The sequence below is a fragment of the Dromaius novaehollandiae genome, chromosome 2 (assembly GCF_036370855.1).
Source record: "Dromaius novaehollandiae isolate bDroNov1 chromosome 2, bDroNov1.hap1, whole genome shotgun sequence".
Taxonomy (NCBI): domain Eukaryota; kingdom Metazoa; phylum Chordata; class Aves; order Casuariiformes; family Dromaiidae; genus Dromaius; species Dromaius novaehollandiae.
Window position 1 is genome coordinate 144,325,400 of NC_088099.1, and position 19,851 is coordinate 144,345,250.

A 19,851-nucleotide genomic window follows, 5' to 3' on the forward strand; every position below is an offset into this window, starting at 1 on the left:
AAAGCGACTGAATCAATGGTAAAATATAACAAGGCAATGTCTTTACAAATAAATCTGATTTAAAATCTCATGAAAAGCACTATAAGCAGTCTTCATTATTTGCAGTTTTAAGGGAGGAAAATGACATAATCTCAGTCTTCCTTCCTTCTTTCTTTCCAGGGATCCCCACAGCTTTCTGAAAGACATACGCTTCGCCTGAGTGTGTAGGAGGGTAAATACATGAGTCCTTATGTATCACAAGGAAAATATACTTCACATTCTCTTGAGCTTTACATACAGTAGAACGATTTGACTAAACTCCAATGCCAATAGTGAACATTTTCAACACTTTGAAATGAGTGAATAACATGTATATTCTTTTGCTTTTGACAAAGCCAAGATGCAGAATTCTTCAATGCATTTTCATGCTTAAAGGCGAAAAAAGAAGCAAACAAAAGCTGAGGTATGGTTAGATTTGTTTGTTTTCAGGGAGGCTGAAATAACCTAATGTTTTAAAAGTTATGTTCTTCTCCCCTTTAGTAAATGATTTTGGTACTTCACAGACTTCTGAAAATCTCACAGAATTTTTAAAAATTTCATATAGCATGAATAACATTGATAACAGTGATATTTCTAGTAGTGATGATGTTGCAATTACCAGGAAGATTATTTCACAGAGAAAGCAGGATTTTATGATAGATGAAACTTATTTCTGTGCTGCTATCTACCTCTTTGTCAGTATATTATGTTTCATTATGGGAATCCAGCTTAAACTTAGTTTTTTAACTTTTTCATTTCAAATTCAGTTTTCACTCAGTAATGAGCAGGAGGAAAAGCTTGCTGTTTTATTCCCCCTGACCAAGAACCGAACAAAGTATGATTAAAATCCTGTGCATACATCTAAGTTGTGTTAAATGTTCAGGGAAAAGAGCACTGCCCCATTTCCAGTTTCACTATAAATACATATTGGAAACACTGTTTGTGGAAGGGTTTACACAGATTTAACAAATATTTCATCAAAATTAGGGCCTAGTTTTAAGTTATCCAGGATCATTTTCTACTCTTAACATCGATGCAAACCGATGAACTTCATTCTTCCACTCCTGAGGTAAACTGGAACTTCTTACCTCAATGCCACGAGTTGCAGGAGCGGAGCCTTCAAGCTGTTCTTAAGCATAGGCTTATACAGACTTCAGGGAGTCTTGGGAACACGGTAAAGCACTTTTCTGACTCTCAAAAATATCTGGCAGTCTAAATTTCTGTTAGATGCTTAGGTGCCTTAATAGATTAGTCTCTACATTTTAAACTAGCACTTTTTCTACAAATATAAGAGTAATTTGCTATGGGCCACTTAAGATTTCTTTTGCATCTGAATGAAAAAACAATGATAACCTTCTTAGAAAAGGGTCAGTAGGACTTCACTGGCTACAGCTAACAGAAATTTAAGACTGAAAAGCTATTTTAATCATAACTTACAATTTTGATTAATAGTTTTCTAAAAATGCTTTTTCTTGTGTTAAAGCCTTCTCCACTGAACTAAAGATTGCGGCAAACACTAGCTGACACTTGGGCAAAATAGAAAGGCAAGTATCAAAGCTAGAAAGCTGGACATAACAACAGGGCAAGATTTTGAGACATCCAAAGCCACATATGACCAACTTGAAAGATTCTTCAAACTATTTACATAGCTACTTTTTAATTAAAGCCAAGGGGAAAAGAAAGGTCCAAATACTTTTGAAAATCCCAAGAGTAATCTTTGCACTGCTTTTGGCATTAAAAAATATCCAAAAACTTGCCTGTCTTTTTACATAAATCATTGGTCCTCTCCTCCCTTCCACTGGAGGAAAAGAGAGCTACACTGAAAGTAAAGATTCATGTGACATTATTATATTCATTTACTTATGACACCCAAAGAGAAAGTTATTCCAATTAAAAATTTAAAAAAACAAGTGAGCAGCATTTTTAAAATCACCTGAGCTTGAAATCCAACTCACTCTAGGATTTGGGTTCCTGAACCACTTCTGGAAAATGTGCCATATGAAATTAATTTTCTTCGTTAGTGAAGAGGCAATAAAGGACTAAAATAAAATATATTTTGGTTTTGATAAATAATTAAGCACGTAGGTTAGTAAATACGAGGAAAGGACCCTTACTGATTGGTGTGACAGCTTTTCTATGCCCAACTTGTTTGTCAAAGGTGTATTTTCCTACGGTAGCGCAGCCCAGACGAGAAGAAAACATCCAAGCCCCTCCAAACTAAAAACGCTTAGTAAGTTGATAGGACAGGTGTCAAGATAAAACCAGGGAGTAATCTGACTGAGAAAGACCTGAAGAGGAGATGAATACTGGAGCACTAGTTCTGCCTTGGGATTTCTCAGGCCAGGACACAGAAGACTGTGGGGCCCAGGGGAAGCTCGGAGGGGACCTCGCTCAGCTCCTGTCCTGCTGGGCTGGTCTCTAACCAGTGCTGCTGGTCACGTGCTTTCACAAACATTGCTCTCATCCAAGAAAGCAATAAAAAAAATTAACATTAGACCCCAGAGCAATGCAAACGGCTGCCCTGTTTTTTGTTTTGAAACAGTGCATTTGAACAGTGTCACACAGCAAAAATGCTGTCATGAATGATAACTTGACAAAACTTCGTATTAGGTTTTTATTATGCAGTGAATCAGCCTCGACAGAAAGCTGTGGCAGCCAGAAGCGTAACTGCAGAAAATGTAACACTGGAACCGCCACTGCAAATATTTTAACCATCTCATAATGACATAGGTTATTTTTACAACTGAGAAAAGAGTATGCAATGAGATTCTTTGGCATTTTAAGTAAAAAAAAAGTTAAAAAAATAAAAATCCAATTGAGCAATCAACATGTTTTTAGTTTTTGTCCTGTTTTACACTTTATACTTAGCACTGTAAAAGAAACATTAACATTCCCTCTAAGAAAAACATATTTCAGTGATGGACAGAAACAGTGAACACTGATGAAATATGAAGAGCTATTTATAGTAGCTGATGAAGATAGATGTTCAGCACCTTCCCCAATCATTCAAAATGGGCAAAAAAGAGATGTTACAATGTAAAAAGGTCACCTAGATGCAGCTGGAATAAAATTCCCAGGGTACAAAACCCAGGGCTACCAGTCTTCTTAGATGATTTTAAACACCTTAGCACACCACACCATGCAGCACAGATTCTGGACACAACTGCCGCCCACAGGTAGGAAGACACAGGCTACCATCATTCAAACAACTCTTTGAATTATCCAAAATTACATCAGAATCAGGATAGGACAAAAGGTGGTTTAAAGCCACCTTCAACTCCTCAGCTGGATCACTGTAAGTTCTCTGGTTTGCCTGCTAGTGACTTGCTACTACAGTGATAACCCAGTGCTTTCAATTTAAGACGTAACAGCAATACCAAATTTTGTCAGGTGTATCTATTGCCATCAAATAAATAATAAAGCAATTCCTGTATTTGTAAACAGGTTAAGTGAATTATGTCTGCTTAGGTTTCAATCAAACTGAACTAGATGATATCGAAGCAGTATTTTTTATTAGAATGTAGAATTTGAATTGTTCTATCTACTTCTTCACTACATCTCTTTAGATTACCAAGTAAATCCATGTCTGTCAATTATTAGTTTCTAATTACCCTTCACAACTTTCTGAACAGCTACTAGGAAACAGAATGATGAAATAACTATTGAGTTAAAAGGAGATTAGATAAATATAAATAAATTACACTTAATATATGCTCCCACCACACCAGGAGATGACTTAACAGTGAAAGGAAAAGAATCACACTGCAATAATGAAATCAGAGAGGGAATTCAGGTCCCAGAGACGATTCTATGGAGTTTATGTTAATGTACACCTTGTGGGGGACCGAAAATCAACTGGAATAGTTTCCTGAAAACTGTTTCCAGCTATTTTCTCATTTAAAATGTTCCAACTTCACTTGACCCATTAGTCATCATATTACTTACATTTATTATGTATTTTGAAATCTATTACAAAAAACCCAATGGATTCAATATGGCCTGTTTGAACAAAATCATAACATCTATAAAAGAAAACCTATAAGCAGCCCTCAAATTCCTGTCTGAAACAATTTCTTCCTTTGTCATTTTATTACTTATAACTTCAGATAAAAAATTTCAGTGTTATGAGTATTTTACCCTTGTTCTCTATAACATTCACATTTGTACTGTGAAGGTATAATTTTATTCTGTGGGCTTAGGATAATGGTATTATTCAAAGGGATTCTTTATTTGGTAAGCTAAGGGTGAATAAGCAACACAAAGGTAACAGAGCCCCTGGCGAGTTGCTTTAGGCCAATCCCAGCTCTTAACGAAGTCAGTGGGCTTATCCCAAGATATTCCATAACTGAATTTACACCGGGTTATTATTTCTATGACTAATAAACTACTATAGTCTAAATCCTTCTTAACCTGAAAAATCAGAAAGTAAACTTCATGAAAATTATTTATAAGCTCTCCAAAGACCAGGATCTTTTCACAGACTATGAGAAAAGTTGAACTATAAGAGAAAAAACGTGGTATTTTCCAAGAATCTGTTGACTTCTCATATCCCTCGCTCTGCGACAGATCTTTCATTTCTCACAGCTAGTAAGAAAAAGGCCAGATTTTTCTCCTGGTTGCACACAGGACTCTCTCCCCCCACCCCAGGAACTTTCCAGAGCACCTTGCAAGGCTGTAAAATATTAAGCTTCTTCTTAACAAAATAGTCTTGCTATAAGAGGAACTAATATTTGCCTGGAACTCTTCGGAGGATTGAATTTCCCAGCCTGAAATAAACAGGAGAGGAGCAGACAACAGGCATGAAACATTTTACCAGCTGTCATATCCTTTCTCTGGGAGCCACCCTTCTGGATATAAGAAGTCCAGGAGAGGAAATCTGAGGAAGGTGAAGGTAATCTTGAGCCCTGATTCTGCTTTGAAGTCAGGGTGGCCCTTTAGTAACAGGGAAGAGGCTGAATTGCTAGAATTAAACTTCTTATAAAAAGAAAAAAAGGACACACACACATGTAAAGCAAAGATTAGTTGTACAGTTCCCAATTGTCCCTGGTCAGGCATCAAAAGAGCGACAAATTAAAAGAAACTGAAAAGCAAAAAGAATCCAAATGAATTGTTTTTATCCTCTAATTCATCATTCCTGATTTGGATCAAGGGAAGAGAAGGCAGAAACTCGAGACAAGGCTGCAGAAGCCATCTGCAGTCCATCCTGTACTCTGCTTCTGTGAGACAGGCGCCAATTAGCCAGAAGTCACCGCTCGGCATTTCTACCTACTGCATCCAGGCACTGCAGCCCTACCCACGAAGCTCTCCAAGGCCAACAGCGGCCCTCCAGGAGCCCCGTGCGGAGCTCCCCGGCCGTCACGGCTCACACTTCCATGGTGTGGTCTTTCACTGACATTACGCAGAGGGGACATCAAGACATTAACAGGTTTTAGCTAGACACTGGCTAGGTTTGAGAACTCAGACAAGGCTCAGTGAGGTAATTACACTATTTTTTAAAAACAGTCGCTACTGAACCAAAATAAATTGTTGTAGGTCTAGAAGAACAATGGTACCATTAAATAAGGATAGTGGGTTACTACTATTTATAGGACATTGACTGAAATGAAGCAACCGTGCAAGTACCAAATACTTTCCAGAAGTGTTTCAAGGGTTGTGTGGCTAGGCCAAAAACTACAGCCGGCCTCCTTCTGTATTTGGAGGCATCACCACGAAAGGAAACCCTAACTGAAGAAACATTAACTGTCTCATTAGAGAATTAGGAAAGCTGAAGCACAGCGAGATGAAATAAATTGTCCCAGGTCATGGAGCAAGTTTGTGGAAACAAGAAGACCCTCATAAATAGTAACTCTCCACTATCTGCTTTAGCAGCCAAATAATACATCTTGATTAAGAAATATCTGAAGGGAAAAGAAAAGCTTTTATGAAATTGAGCAAATCTAGAAATAGGTTTTAAAAGAATGTCAATATAAGGCAAAAGATACCAAGAACGTATTTTCAAATTTTCTACCTGGCTTAGGCGCCCAGTTTCATCTTCAATACTTAGGCATCGAAGTATTCATTGAAAATAAGCGAGATTTGGATTTCTAAATATTTCAGACACTGCTTTTAGAAAGATACTTTGAGAATTTTATACATTATTACGTTGAAAATGCAGACAGTAAATGCGTTACTAAGAAAGCAATACCTACCGGCTGGTACACCTGTTTGGAATATTTCTGTTTGTCCTTTTAATCAAATAAATATCATTTCATGGCTACACTGTCAGTGCTTTAAAAACTTGTTTGTAAAAGAGCAAAGGGAAAAAAACTACTAGAAAGCTCAAAAGTTTTGCAAATGACCCGGAGTTAATTAGAAAAGTCTGCACCCTGGCTAGTTCCCCTTCTCACGTGTCAGCTCTCATTAAATCAAAAAATTCTCATTTCAAAGTTAACAAACACCATGGTTAACAAAACTGTTAAACTGGGATCAAGTGGGCACATTCCTGGGTTTATATATGATGTCATGCTAAGCAGCCCACAGCTGAACTTGCAAGCAGTATGAACGATTTTTCAATATATTAAGTATCTGATCTAATGCTAATTTTCTCTCTATAGGCTAGCTGTGCTGGGAACAGGTGGCCCTGCTTTCAATTACGGAGGGCTAACATGCCAGTGTGAGGCCTGGATTAGTTCACCTTCTCACAGGGAATTTGCCTCGGTTGGGAATGGATTTATTATGGCTTCACACATGGAACGGGGCTCATGTCAGCTGAGGGCAGTGATACATCATATGATTCAAATTAACCTGCTGTGGACTGTTCCGCAGGGCTGATATTGTGTATTAAAATGACGACATTTTTAAAACAGCTTGAAAGAAACCAGGATTGCTGAAGTGCAATGGTTCCAATTTGTTCCAACTAATCTATCACCTGCTGGAGGTATTATTCTGGTGGGTTTCTGGTAGCTGCTATTTTCCAGGTTTCTCCAAGCCACTGACCTTGCTAATGGATACAATTGTTGCCTTTGGAAATAAGAAAAAAAAACCCTGAAGTGAGAGCTGTGGTGCAGCTTTGTTTGTTTCTTTTTAGGTATAACTATAGCTACAGTGCAGTGCTTGTCACAACGTCCAAACGGCGCTAGGGAAACACACGGCAGAAAAAGAAAAACCCGGATTCTTATTTCATCATCCAATGGGAAATGGTATTTCTTAGTTTGTCTGGATAGTTTCTTCTACAGAAATTATTTCAAATGGCAAAATATCAAAGATCTTAGTTATTTCACACCTAACCTCTTTCCAAGAAAATGCTGGGAGAAGAGGAATTGGCATAAAATGTTTAGATTTTGCTTGTATAAGTATTTTCAGGCAATTTGTAAGCTGTACTTCATGAATTACTGAAATGCTTAGTATCACTTACATGCAGAAACGCTACGTCAAAAGACAGCTTTTAAAGTCAAGAAAGCACATTTAAAAAAAAAATCTAAAGAAAGAATCAGGCAGAGATAAAAAAATTACAAAAAATATTACAACAAGATGGTCATATTTATTCTTCATCTAATGCACGCTATCTAATGCTGAAGCAATAAATAGTTCACTTTTATGTATTTGAGAAGAATTAAATGTAGAATGCAGTAACAGATTGAATATAAAAGAGGGAGGGTTGTGCATACTGATGGAGATGGAATTTAAAAAATTTTAAATAATTAGTTACTGTAGAAAGAGAAAGAATAGTCTTTTAATACATTGTAGGGTTAAAGTTGGGGTCTGTTCCCACAGGCCTGATGATGAATGCTTATTTCTCCTAGGATCCTATTACCCAAAATCTGGAAGAAATATCATTTTTCTTTAGTTGCCAAAAATGTACAAAATAATCAACTCATGTGGCAAGAAGTGCATTAATGTATCCTGTTATTCCCATTTAATTAGTGGTTTCCAAGTTTAGCTACTTGCTGTAGTTTTTTGATCTCCGAGTTAATATGGACTGACAACCTGGTTTCCTGTGTGGTGAAAGTATACAATTTTTCTGGGGAACACTATCTACTTATCTACTTTTACTGACAAACTATTTACAAGGAGCACAGTTTTTATCTAAGGCAGCAAACACTGGGGACCATTTGCAGGTTTTTTCTTTTAACTGCTTGTATAATAGTTTGCATCATAAAACATAGGCATGTTTGACCCTAATATCTGAAATTTAACCTCAGCATGCCAACAAAATATCTCTGAAGAAAAATGATATTATGATTAAACCACTGAGCTTTGAATACTGAAATCCATACAGAAAACTGTATTCACTTACCATCACAACTGCTTTATCCAGATTTTTGTCTGCATATGCACAACTTTTAAAAATGTCCAGAGAAGCAGATCAGCTGTACCCAACAGCTACCATCTATTAGTACATATTGCAACCAATGCATACGAAAAATTTACCTACTGTAATTATAAAACTCACATACATAAATGAACACAAAAATACGCAGCATGTCCTTTGAAAATATGCAGAATAGTAACACTGTTATTTGCAAATGGGCATGAGAAACCACTAAACCTTTGACTGAGGCATGCACATAAGCATCGGTACTCCAGCAGTGCATTTATTTATTCAGTTTATTAATTGTGATGTCTCCCACCACAAATGTCATTTCTCTGGTGACCTTACAGGAGCTCTGAAGAGGTGTGCTGAGGTTCTTGTCCTTGATGAACAGCTGCAGGCTTAGTTTGGATCTGGTAATGTAGAAGCTACCTCACCCTGGAAGAAGCCTTGGTTAGCAGCCCTTTTCCTCCCAGTAGAGTTAATAACTTTTTTCCAGTAGTCTGCTAATGAGTTGCCAAGCATCCATAACTTCCTTGCATGTGCTACTCTGATGCAATCACATGCTGAAAGTCTCTCTCATTACTGATGCAATGAAACTTCCAAACCCCATGGAATGCTTTTTGGTTAAAGTTAGTTTATTTGAAGAGGATCTCCTGTTGTAACACTGGAGATTAGAAAAATTTCCAAAGGAATTCAGCTCTGTTTTGTTCTATTACCCTGCTAAAAGAATTTATTGAAATTCAGGGTAATTATCATTGAGTCATGTTTAATGGTTGTTTCAATTAGCGGGAAAGGGATGATAAAAAAGAATGCTTCTTAGCTCAGAAGAAACCTTGGAGGAAAGCTCTGAAGTTATATATGCTTTAGGATAATAAGTAGCCTGAAGTTTACAACGTATTAATTTACTCTTTTCAGTTCCCTATTTAGCCAAATACTACAGAGGGGAGAGATTTAACACTGATTCAGGATCTGACTAAATTGTTGAGAATGGGGTAGAAACTCAGAGCACTCATGTCAATATATACTTTGTGAGCTGGCTTGCAAAGCCACAGACTTCATTCTTTGCTAGTTTAGTTAGAAGACTATCCTACTGACAGGAGACTGTCAAGGAAACACCTTCAGGCAAATAATTAAATATATTGGCTGGCCCAGGAAACTACAGTGAGAACCTTGAGAAATGGGGAATGGAGAGACAAGGCGTTTGAGAATTGGAAAATCTGCCAGGGATGTGGAGAGAGAGGACTAGTTCACAAATAAATTGGAAAAAAAAAAGGAGGATAAAGCAAAACCAACCTGGCAGCTGTAACCAAAAGATCATAGTGTCAAGAGAGAATACATTTCCCTTCTGCTTTTGGACTGGAACCCAAAAATCTTGACTCTCAATATTCCTCTGCTTTCATCAAGTATCTATAAAGCCACTGATAGTAGGTATCTTTTCCCTGCCTATGCTGGTCATGCTTGGAATGAAAATCCACTATTCCTATCAGCCAATCTGTTAGTTCAAATGGCAGTAGAACATGCAGTATGTCTGAAGGTTCAAAATCCTGTTAAGGAAGCCAAATAGGGATCAATATAACAAAACTCCTGCATTGTCAGATGGTTTTAAAACCTTGTATTAAAAGAATGCTTTTAAGGCAGCACAGAAAACTGAAAAAATAGCAATAATGAAGTGTTCATGTACTTATTCTTTCCTCGAGAGTCCTGCCTGACTGAGCGGAAAAATGGATTTGCAAGTTAGTTGACCATAGTCTGCACAGTCAGCTGGCAAGTTTGTATGTCTCATTCTCTGGTGGTTCAAGTTGATTGATATACTGGGGGTCTGATATGCAGAAGTGATCACGGCTCCATCCAAAGACAAAAGGAACTATGCTTCCAACATCTAAATTTCTACATTTTCTAAGTACCTTGGAAAATGAAATTGTATGCTTTAATTGGGCAACCTAAAAAATTAAAAAACCTTTCATTTCCCTGTGCCTGAGTCGTATTCTGTGAAATGGACAGGGTATACTATCCCATCACTTGTGGAAAGGTTGTGCAGGTAAACTAGTATTTCTGTAGTATTTCACATCCTAAAGCAATAAGCAACACAGTGGAAACAAGTTATTTTGCTGTAGAGCTAGGTTTAAATAGTGTGCTGTAAATAATGCATTAGCCTGTTAGGAAACAGGAAAACCCAGTACTGAAGAGTTGCTCACAAAATGACAGATAACAGATCATTCTGTGTGCTGAGTGGAGTAAGGCTTTTCAAGAAAAAAGAAGTAACAGTTCAATAAATTACAATAAACATGAACAAGAGGTGAATTATGATAGCACAGAAAAATATAAGTGTATTTTCTAACTTTTAATGTAACTTTATATTCTAAATTAGCAATGTAGTTATAAATACCTAATTCACAAAACAACGAATGTATAATACACTTCTATTTGCAGGAGTTTGTGACTCCTCAGGAGCGAACTTCAAGTCATTTATGTTATCCTACATAAATGCTAATATACCACACCACTTCTATTCTGTGTTAGTTAAACAAATATGGTACAACTATTTCTTCAATTCTACAGTATCAACATTTTAGATGATACAGATCTGTAATGCCAGGTACTCAGATTCCAATGAAATCAAGAGAAAAAGGCTCATAGAAATCTTCAGAAACAAATTCAAAAGCAGCCTTGGCTACCTTTGTTTTGCTAAACATAACTTTAATAACTTTTACAGTCACAGTTGTTCTAGAGATAGAAGCAGGTAGTTTTCATTTTGTTGGAAATTTGCCAACCTCAAACTTCTACAGGAATAAGATTTCTAGATTTAGCCTAGAAAAGAAAATAGTTAATCAGGCCTTAAACCTGATTAAACATGTAAGGTTAGTCCAGAACTGACCAGTCCTCCACTTTGACCTCAGTTCAGGGTAAATTGCTGGAGGAAAATTCTGCTGTCATCAGCAAGGAATATAACATTTTTCTGATAATCTAATGTATCGGTATGTCTATGTGTGCCTATCTAGGAATAAATTACATTAAAAAACACAGATTAAAGTACAATGCTTACCTGGTCCATTAAGGAAGTCTTTAATTTGCACTGTGATAAGAGGAGGTGGAATACCACTTTTAGCGTCTACCTCTCCTGCTACTGTCTGCAACCAAATCTTGCAATAATCTAGAGCTTCCGGTAGAGTCTTTCCAGGATCTACAGGTGATAAGGATCATATTCATTAACGATATTCCAGGAATGTGATATGTAACAAAATACTACATACAAAATTGATTAAGAAATCCAAAATATTCAAAATATATACACACTGGTTAGTATTCATAATACTACTGTTACACACAGCATTTGTGCCTATAGACAGATGTGCATGTGTATGCAATGCAGGCATACATATGCTGGCATACACATGCATACAGGCCATAGCAGTAATTACACACAACACAGAAAACCTTCAAAAAAAAAAAAGCAAGTAAAATATGAGTAAAAAAAAGCACCTGCCAAAAGATGACTTTTAATATCCCATAATTTTAGCATTAATCATGATGACACTTCAAGAGTTCTTGCAAAAGAATCAGTGTTTTAAAATTGCTCCTGTATTTTCACTGCCAAGTAGAGAAAGCAGTAACAGAAAGACAAACTATGAAGGCTAAAAGATGAGAATGGTACCACTGTCAAGGAGAGAGCGTACTGACAAGTCAGTAATATCATTCAGTTTGGGGTTTCACTCGCATATCATGTTTACCCTTTAAAAATCAGTAGCTACTATTGTATACCATCTTGAATGGTATTCCTTTGATCGGTCCGTAATATTATAAAGGTATATTAAAATTAATTTCCTCCAAGTGCTATGCATTTCTTCATTTTCTATATATCACAGATAACAGAAATAGCACTACATAAAGGCTTTTCAATCTTTAGCAACTCATGACCTTTATTGTAATAGTCCTGAATTCTGCCACTACACATCTTAAATTCTTAATGCTCGATTATTCTTTAGTACCAAGACTGCTACTTTAATTATAGACTGTCTGCCTCATTCTTAATGATTTAAGGAGATTTTCTTGATGAAATTTCAACTTTCCCATTTTCAGTTGATTAAAAATTGTTCTAATTATTTTATTTAACTGAGACTTACTGATTGGATACCTTTCAAAAACAGTATTTACAAACCCACTATTAGAGCCAACATATGGTAACGTGGCATCACAGTCATATGTGGCCTGGGTATATAAAGTCAGCTTTGGAATTTGTATTTCTTGACCTTATCATGTGATTCATATAAAACTTGGCACATGTGAACCCTTTTGTGATTTCAAAGAACCTACTGAAACCAATTGATCATGACTTTAGATCTATATGGAAAAGATCAAAAGTTAGCACATTCTTCTGTTTTTATTTGATCAATTTTCAGGCAGTGACTTTACAGTAATATCTGTACTCCACGGCATATACATTACAGCCTTTCCTCCACTTTATTCCCACTATACATTTTTAAAGCCAGCTCTCAACAGTTATTTAAGAGCTGTCACTGCATACAACAGATTTGTATATTTTCCATGTGAATTTCTACATTTTTATGGTTCTTAGCCCTTTTCTTTAATTACACTAACCAGAATGGTATGGCACACTCTCTTTTCTATAGTTAATGCTTTAAGGAATACCTTCTTTTCCTGTGTCAAGAGTTTGCCTAATATACCAAAAATAATAATAAAAATAATTCTTTACCACCAAAATACATATTTTTTCAGAAATACAGTCATGCAGTTGTCCTGAATATGAATGTTATCTTTGACTTGGTTCCATACCACGATATCTTGCTTTGTGCTAGTAGCGCATGATAAATAATTAATACACCTACATTTTTCAGAACATATACTGAAAAACATTGTAAAAATTACTGAACATTGTGCAATGAATGTCACTGGATCAATTAAATTGATCTCTAGGTTATTGTTCCTGACTGCAGCTGAAAAATGTTGTAATTTTGTCTCATTTCTGAAAGACATTGTGACATACTGCATATAGCAGCCTAGTTCAACCACTGGTTTTTAAGAAAAAACAGTAAATTTAGCCAAATATTTCTGCTGCAGAACACATCAACTGGTTTTCCTATTCTCCTGAGATGTGTTTATGTTATTAAATACCTAATAATTATTTCAGAGATGTAACCGTTTAAAGATGAAAATATCTGTGATGAAAAGAAGTTACGCAGCAGAAAATCCTTGCATGACATAATACACTAACTATACAAAGCAACTCACAGGGCACAGGGTGCTTAGAATTGCAGCACAGAAGTAGAGAATCAAAAAAAAAAAAAAAAAAAAAAGAATCATGGGGAATTTCAGAAAATTATTTTGGTCTGTGACGAGTCCAAAGCATCCAGCACTGCCATCTCTCCATTATCTGGGGTACAACATGAAAAATGGAAGATCCAAAATTTACAGATTTATCAGCACAAAGACACATCAGTGCTCAGTATTAACCAACAAAATATATTACTTTTGACTCAGCACTTGCTCTATAGGTCTCAACTTTTTTTTTTTTTTTTTTTTCTTTTAACGTTTAGGTGAAACCTTACCACCAAAACAACTGTGTTATTCTGAAATTGAGACAATTCTGGAAGCAGGATACTTGCATGCATACAATCTGGCATCCAAGGTAATAAATCTGAGGGGCCATGCAAAGAACTGCTTGAGCTTTCCACATCCATGGCACAGTTAATTTGGAACCTCGATAGCAGACTTAACTGTACATCCAAGTATGCCAGATATGGATCAATAAATTAGTTTTTATATAATGAGGAGAAAGCTAGAAGAAATCCAGAGACTTCGCAACTAACTGCTCTGGTGTGTATCTCAAAAACTTGAATGGAGTTTGACAGAGGAACTACAAAATGTCTCTGTGTAGGACAAATTCATTTACATAAAAGGCAAGAAGAGCAAAGTAAAGTATCTTGATTGAAATACTTTCTGCAGCAGAAAACAGCACATGCATTTTCATAGGATTAAGGATCAGGAAAGGAATAAATCATGTGGGGTGCCACAGGGCATAAAAATTGCCATGGAAGCAACAGAATGAACAAGAAAATTTAGGCTGGAAAGTAAGGAATTCCTGATGGTGCGTGCTGTTAGAAAAAGGGCTCTTCTCCCTCAAGGAAACAATGGAAATGTTCAGAAGGTTTAAAAATACACTTGACAGAACACTATAAAATATACAATAGGGAACAATTATGCATCAGCAGGGAACTGGCCTGAATAATGTATTATAATAGGTCATTTCCATTTCCATTTTCTATGATTCTCCCAAAAATCAACACTTAAATTTGCAGTTATTTGTATAAAGAAAATGCTGGAGAAAACCCCAGGGATGCATATATAAGTAAAAGGAGAGGGTAGAATTACTCTACAGCAAGCCAAAAGAGAGAAAAGCAAAGCTTGAAAAGTGAAGAGTGGTGAAGGGGCCAGAAACTCTATCCTCCACATGATGTGAAAAATTTGTCTGTGGCAGCAAAAACAAAATGGTGAGACAACTATCACAGATTGACAACCAGGACTGTATTTCAAAATGCGTAAGACTGAGAAGCTGTGAGGTCTTGACTAACTTCCACAATATTTTTCTTTTTTACTAGAATGAAAGGAAAAAAAAAAGCTCTGGCTATTTCTGTATCCACCCAAACATCCAAACCCCAGCTCCAAAGCTTCACAGCCTATAAAACATCTTAACTCGGTTTGAATTTGGAAGCTTTTGCCTTCACTCAATATCCCCTCATTTGCATGTTAATGGGGGACAGCAAAAACCACCTTCTGAAAAGAAAGGGGACTAGTGGGAAAGGCAAGGGATGAGGCAGGAGAAATTTGAAATCCTGAAGATTTTTTTTCTTCAAGCTGTGGCTCGGTCACAGGGCACGGCAGAGGACAGGGCCAGCGAGAGGCTGCTGAGCCGGGCTCGGAGGCACAGAGCCGCGCGGGCGACGGGGCGGCAGCTTGGCCCGGGTGGCGGCAGCGTTACTCTGAAACCGAGTCCGCTCTGCAACGCGCTTTTATTTCAATGGATGAATCACATTTTGGTCTGCAGTCAATTTTGCAAGCCAGCACGCTGCTGCAATCCTCTGTGCTTTTCAAACCCTGTGGTGGAATGCTTGGTCTTGTTTTAGAAATGGTCTCCATTGGTATTCAAAGAAGCCAAAAGGGAAAGCGTTTCTGGTAGCGTAATCCCACGTGCTGTGTCAGGAAGGCACAGATGAGCACCTGGAGTAACCTGAGCAATGCAGCCTCCTAGGCCAGCGCCTCGCTTCTGGGGAGCCTGTACCCTGTGTACCCCCATGCGCGCTGGTGTGTGGACAATAAATACACTCGCAGGGGAGCAGGTGACACTCCAACCAGCCTCCCGCAACGGTTTGCGAGGAAACGGCCTTAAACCCTGGCTCTGCTTTGTCAGAAGCACGAGCTGAGCGAGGCAGCACAGCAGATTTCCTGCTGCGTCCAGCTTGCATCACTCTCCATGCAGCCTGCGCCCTCCGCTAGAGCAGAGGCTACATGTGCTCTTAGCTACTGCATCTGCTCTTCATGGACGCCCTGCCATCCGAGGCGTGGGTGTTAAAAAGAAAAAAAAGAAAAAGAAAAAAAATCAGGAATAATTTTAGATGATCTCACAATGGCTGAAACGTTTCACTGGAGGAAGTTGAAGGAATTCCATGCATAACAAATATTCATGGGGAAATTTCTCCCCTTCAAGATGACCAAGCTGCACAATCTCCTCTTTAAAAATAAACAAACAAATAAACAGAAAAAATATTTTTCAAGAATGCCCAGAGCACCATGCTCAGGAAATGAGGCAATTTTGTATCTGGATTACATTACCTGAAACAAAGCAAATAAAGATTTAAAAAAAATATTTATAAAAGCAGCTTATAAGATTACATTAAAAACAATTGCACCCACTTTTATTTAAGTGGAAATGGCCAATGATCTATTTGCAAAAACTAACGGCTAGCAGATGCCATTTTTGTTAAACGCAGGATGAGCACTGAATGAAAAGGTTGTTTTACAGTATCTTTTAGGCTGTTTATATAGAATCTTACAAGTCAGCTCAATCAACAATTACTCTTTTAAACGACATCTACTAAGCAGTTAATGTTTATTCCATTAATTTATTTACTTTGTTTTGAAGTTCCTATCCCTGGTGCTAAGTAACATAATTGCAATCAAGCTGTGCAATTACAGAAATAATTTAAAACACAAATGAAGCAGTCTAGCACAACCATAATAAACTTCAGCTTACATTATAATATCCTAATAGGTTTCCTCCTCCTACAAAGCGACTTGCCAGTGGACGTGGTTCGGGAGGAAGACTGAGGAAAGCACAACCACTAGGCTTTGGCTCCAAGGCAGGCCAGTGCTCCCATGCAGAGGCACCGGCTTGCTGGAAATGTGATACTACTAATTGCTAATTAACACACTAACAATATTTAACTCTTGAACAGTCCATTTCCCCCTGTTTTCTTCTTAAGTTCTAGTTCTTTCATCTTTCAGAAAGTAAGCGAAAAATAACAGAGCTGGTGAACAGAGGAGCCAAGCGCTTCACCCGCAGAGTTTGGTGCTTCAGCCCCAGTGCAATACTCTCTCCTATAAATGGGTGACAGCCTAATGAGCACGGTCCTGAACTTTAACTTGAAATCATCCAAAAATAAGAACCAAATCATTATCCCAACTAGAATGTATGTAGTTTCATAACAGTATTAAAATCTTCATTACTGCATGTGTTGAAAGTACTAAGCTATCGTAAGGCAGTAAGCTTAGTTTTGTCACTAGCCCAGGATCAACTATTTTTCTCCTGGTGCAGCTTTACAGGATAAATTCCATATTTTATTAAAAGTTCATAAAACAAAAACAAGCTATCAATAAACTACCTGTTAGAAACACCTTTAACTTCTGGAGCTCAGGAAAGGGTTTCAAGGCAGTTGGAATACTATCTGTACTTTAACAGTATGCATGATAAATATAAACATGGAGATCTTTAGCTTATTCCACATTTTATCACAAAGATAATAGGGACAAAATAAGTAGTATTGCTATTTAAAAAAATCATAAAACATATATTGTGAGAATATTCATGAATTATTGATTCAATTTTATGAACTGCGTGATTAATCTCAACTCCAAATGTATGTGTTAAAAATTTGAATGCGTGTGTGTGTGTGTTATTACATATTTATCACATATGCAGAAGCATAACCCATGCAGTAAATTTGTGGAACTACATGTCAAATATTGTGTTTTTGAAAATCTCTGCTGTTTTCTGGACACAATATTTAGCTTCTTTCTTAGGGAAATATACAATTCTGAAATCATGTTAATCTGCAAATGATGTATTTCCTTGCTGATTTTACAACTGAACAGTATATTTCTCAAAAACACACTCATGTGAGGTGAAGGATGGAAAACAAAAATAGCTCTAAACTGCTATTAGCTTTTCTTTACCCTGGAGTTTTCTTGTAACTTCACAACAGAATCTTGTACTTGCTTCCAGCTTTCAAGACTTAAAAGCATTGTTTTAAAACTGTAGTTTTCTTCTTCTTTCAGAAAAGCTATAAGAAATTATAGCACAGTATTTCATAACACCCGAGTCCACTGCAGTTGGACTAATAGTAGTCAAATCTTTAGTTTTAAACAACATTCCAAACAATTTTTCCAAATGCTTTAAAACATTCCTCAAATATTTGCATGTAGCATATAGGGTGGGTATATACATAGAATGATGATTTGAAATGGCAGAATTCTTATTAGCATATTTTGGGTCTAAGCTACATAGTTCATATAGAGCTTAGCTATATAAGTTTAACCATATTACTGTAAGTAATGAAAGCACCATGCATTTCTCTCTCTCTCTCTCTCTCTCTCTCTCCCAGAAAAGACAAAATTTTTCAGGTTGTGATGAAATTTGCCATGTTATAGCCCTGACCTCAAGAGCTCAAGCTGTGGTGCTGCCCATCTCCACAATATAGTATAATACACACAATGTTTTCATCAGGCCTGATTGCTCAGTTCCACTGTTTAAGTGTTTTTCAAAAATGAATATACTCCATAAGTTCTTAAAACTTAGTTTAAATACATCTTATATGTCTGTCTAACTTGTGTGCTTCTCCAACCCTACCTTAGATAACAGTGAGCTGCATATATACTCTACACAGATGCAAGAGCAGTCTCTTCTGGAGAGTCTAACTGGAAATACTCTGTTGCAACATTCCCTCTAAATTAAGCACCATTTCTGCCCCCTTCCCACTGTGCAGTCCTTGTTATACAGAGAAATATAGCACTTTAGTACAAAGCTACTGTACAGAGGAAGAGAAGCTAACTTACTTCTTTAAATAAACTTTTTATCATTCTTCATTTGGATGACACATCTCTTTCAGATAAAACTCTCAGTGAACAGCCATAATATCAAGCAAAATTGGCCTGACTGATCAAAATGACTACAGCAACTTAGCAAATGCAGTGCAAAGCTCCTGAGGGTATATTATATATTTTTTATATATATAAATATATATTTAATCTATCTATCATATTACAATTAATGGCAGTTTTCCCTCCAATATGTGTGGCAGAGATTAAAAATAGAAATTTCCAAAAGTAACATGTTACTACAGTGGTATGACAACATAAATCCTGAATGATGCAATTACAAGCCCAGCAGGTCTTCCCAAACAAGAGGCAATAAAAACTTTATATTACCTATTTTGCTGTGTGAATTAGCATGTGACTTAAAGCATGGATTAGTTTTATTAACTTTTTAAATATATTTAGGATGGTGCTTTCAGGCGCTAGAACTTCAGCACCTACTTCTCTCAAAGTTTTTTGAAAAGAGCCCTAAGCCTTAGGCATGTAGCACAGGAGACTGTCTGACAAATGTGACTAAGGTATTTATTACTGCCCACAAAGGCAGCAAGATGGGGCCAGAAGTTCTGCCATCCCATAATGTGTGGCTCCTGCCTCCACACTGTTTTATGGGAAGGAAAGGCACATTTGCTTGCCATGGAGACAAAAAAAACAAAGAAAGAGGGAACACCCATGCGGAGCTCATCCCTGGTCCCCCCGCAAGACCTCTGCGGGTCTCACTGAACAACAGAGGGGAGCTAGGAGCTCTCAGGCCACGTGCTCCTACCGTCTTTATTATTCAAACCTCCTGTCATGCTTCTGTGCTCTCTGATCCACTTTGAATTTGTAGGAAAATTTAATTGCAGGTTGTGGCCAGAGCCTATTTTCCTAGAATAAAGCCCCTTGCACCCACAGATACTAGGATGCTGGAAAGATTAGGAAGTTAATTGTAGGAGCAGAACCGAGAATTTTGCACAGTTTACTGGTAATGTGGTGGCAGCTTGTACAAGGACACACTTGAATTCCTCAGACATGAGATGTGAAGAAGTTCAATAGCATCTTTCCAAAACACTAAGTTAATGAAGTTGTGACCACTAACTTACGACTATTGCTATGTTTTCCTTCAAGCTTTTCTTTGTCTTTATCAGCAATGGACAATACTCAGTCAAATCAGCAAGAGT

General features: G+C 37.1%; 1 protein-coding gene across 9 annotated transcripts in view; it reads right to left on the reverse strand.

Annotated features, from left to right (window-relative positions):
- The window catches only part of VPS13B (vacuolar protein sorting 13 homolog B), a 483,999-nt gene that overhangs the window by 98,419 nt on the left and 365,729 nt on the right, over positions 1 to 19,851 (reverse strand). For all 9 annotated transcript variants that reach the window (XR_010388020.1, XR_010388021.1, XM_064507672.1 and 6 more), the window contains one exon: positions 11,355 to 11,492. Coding sequence is in view for 7 of the 9 variants with exons in the window: in XM_064507672.1 (XP_064363742.1) it covers positions 11,355 to 11,492 (138 nt within the window). In the remaining 2 variants the exon portion in view is untranslated. The remainder of the gene's footprint in view (positions 1 to 11,354; positions 11,493 to 19,851) is intronic.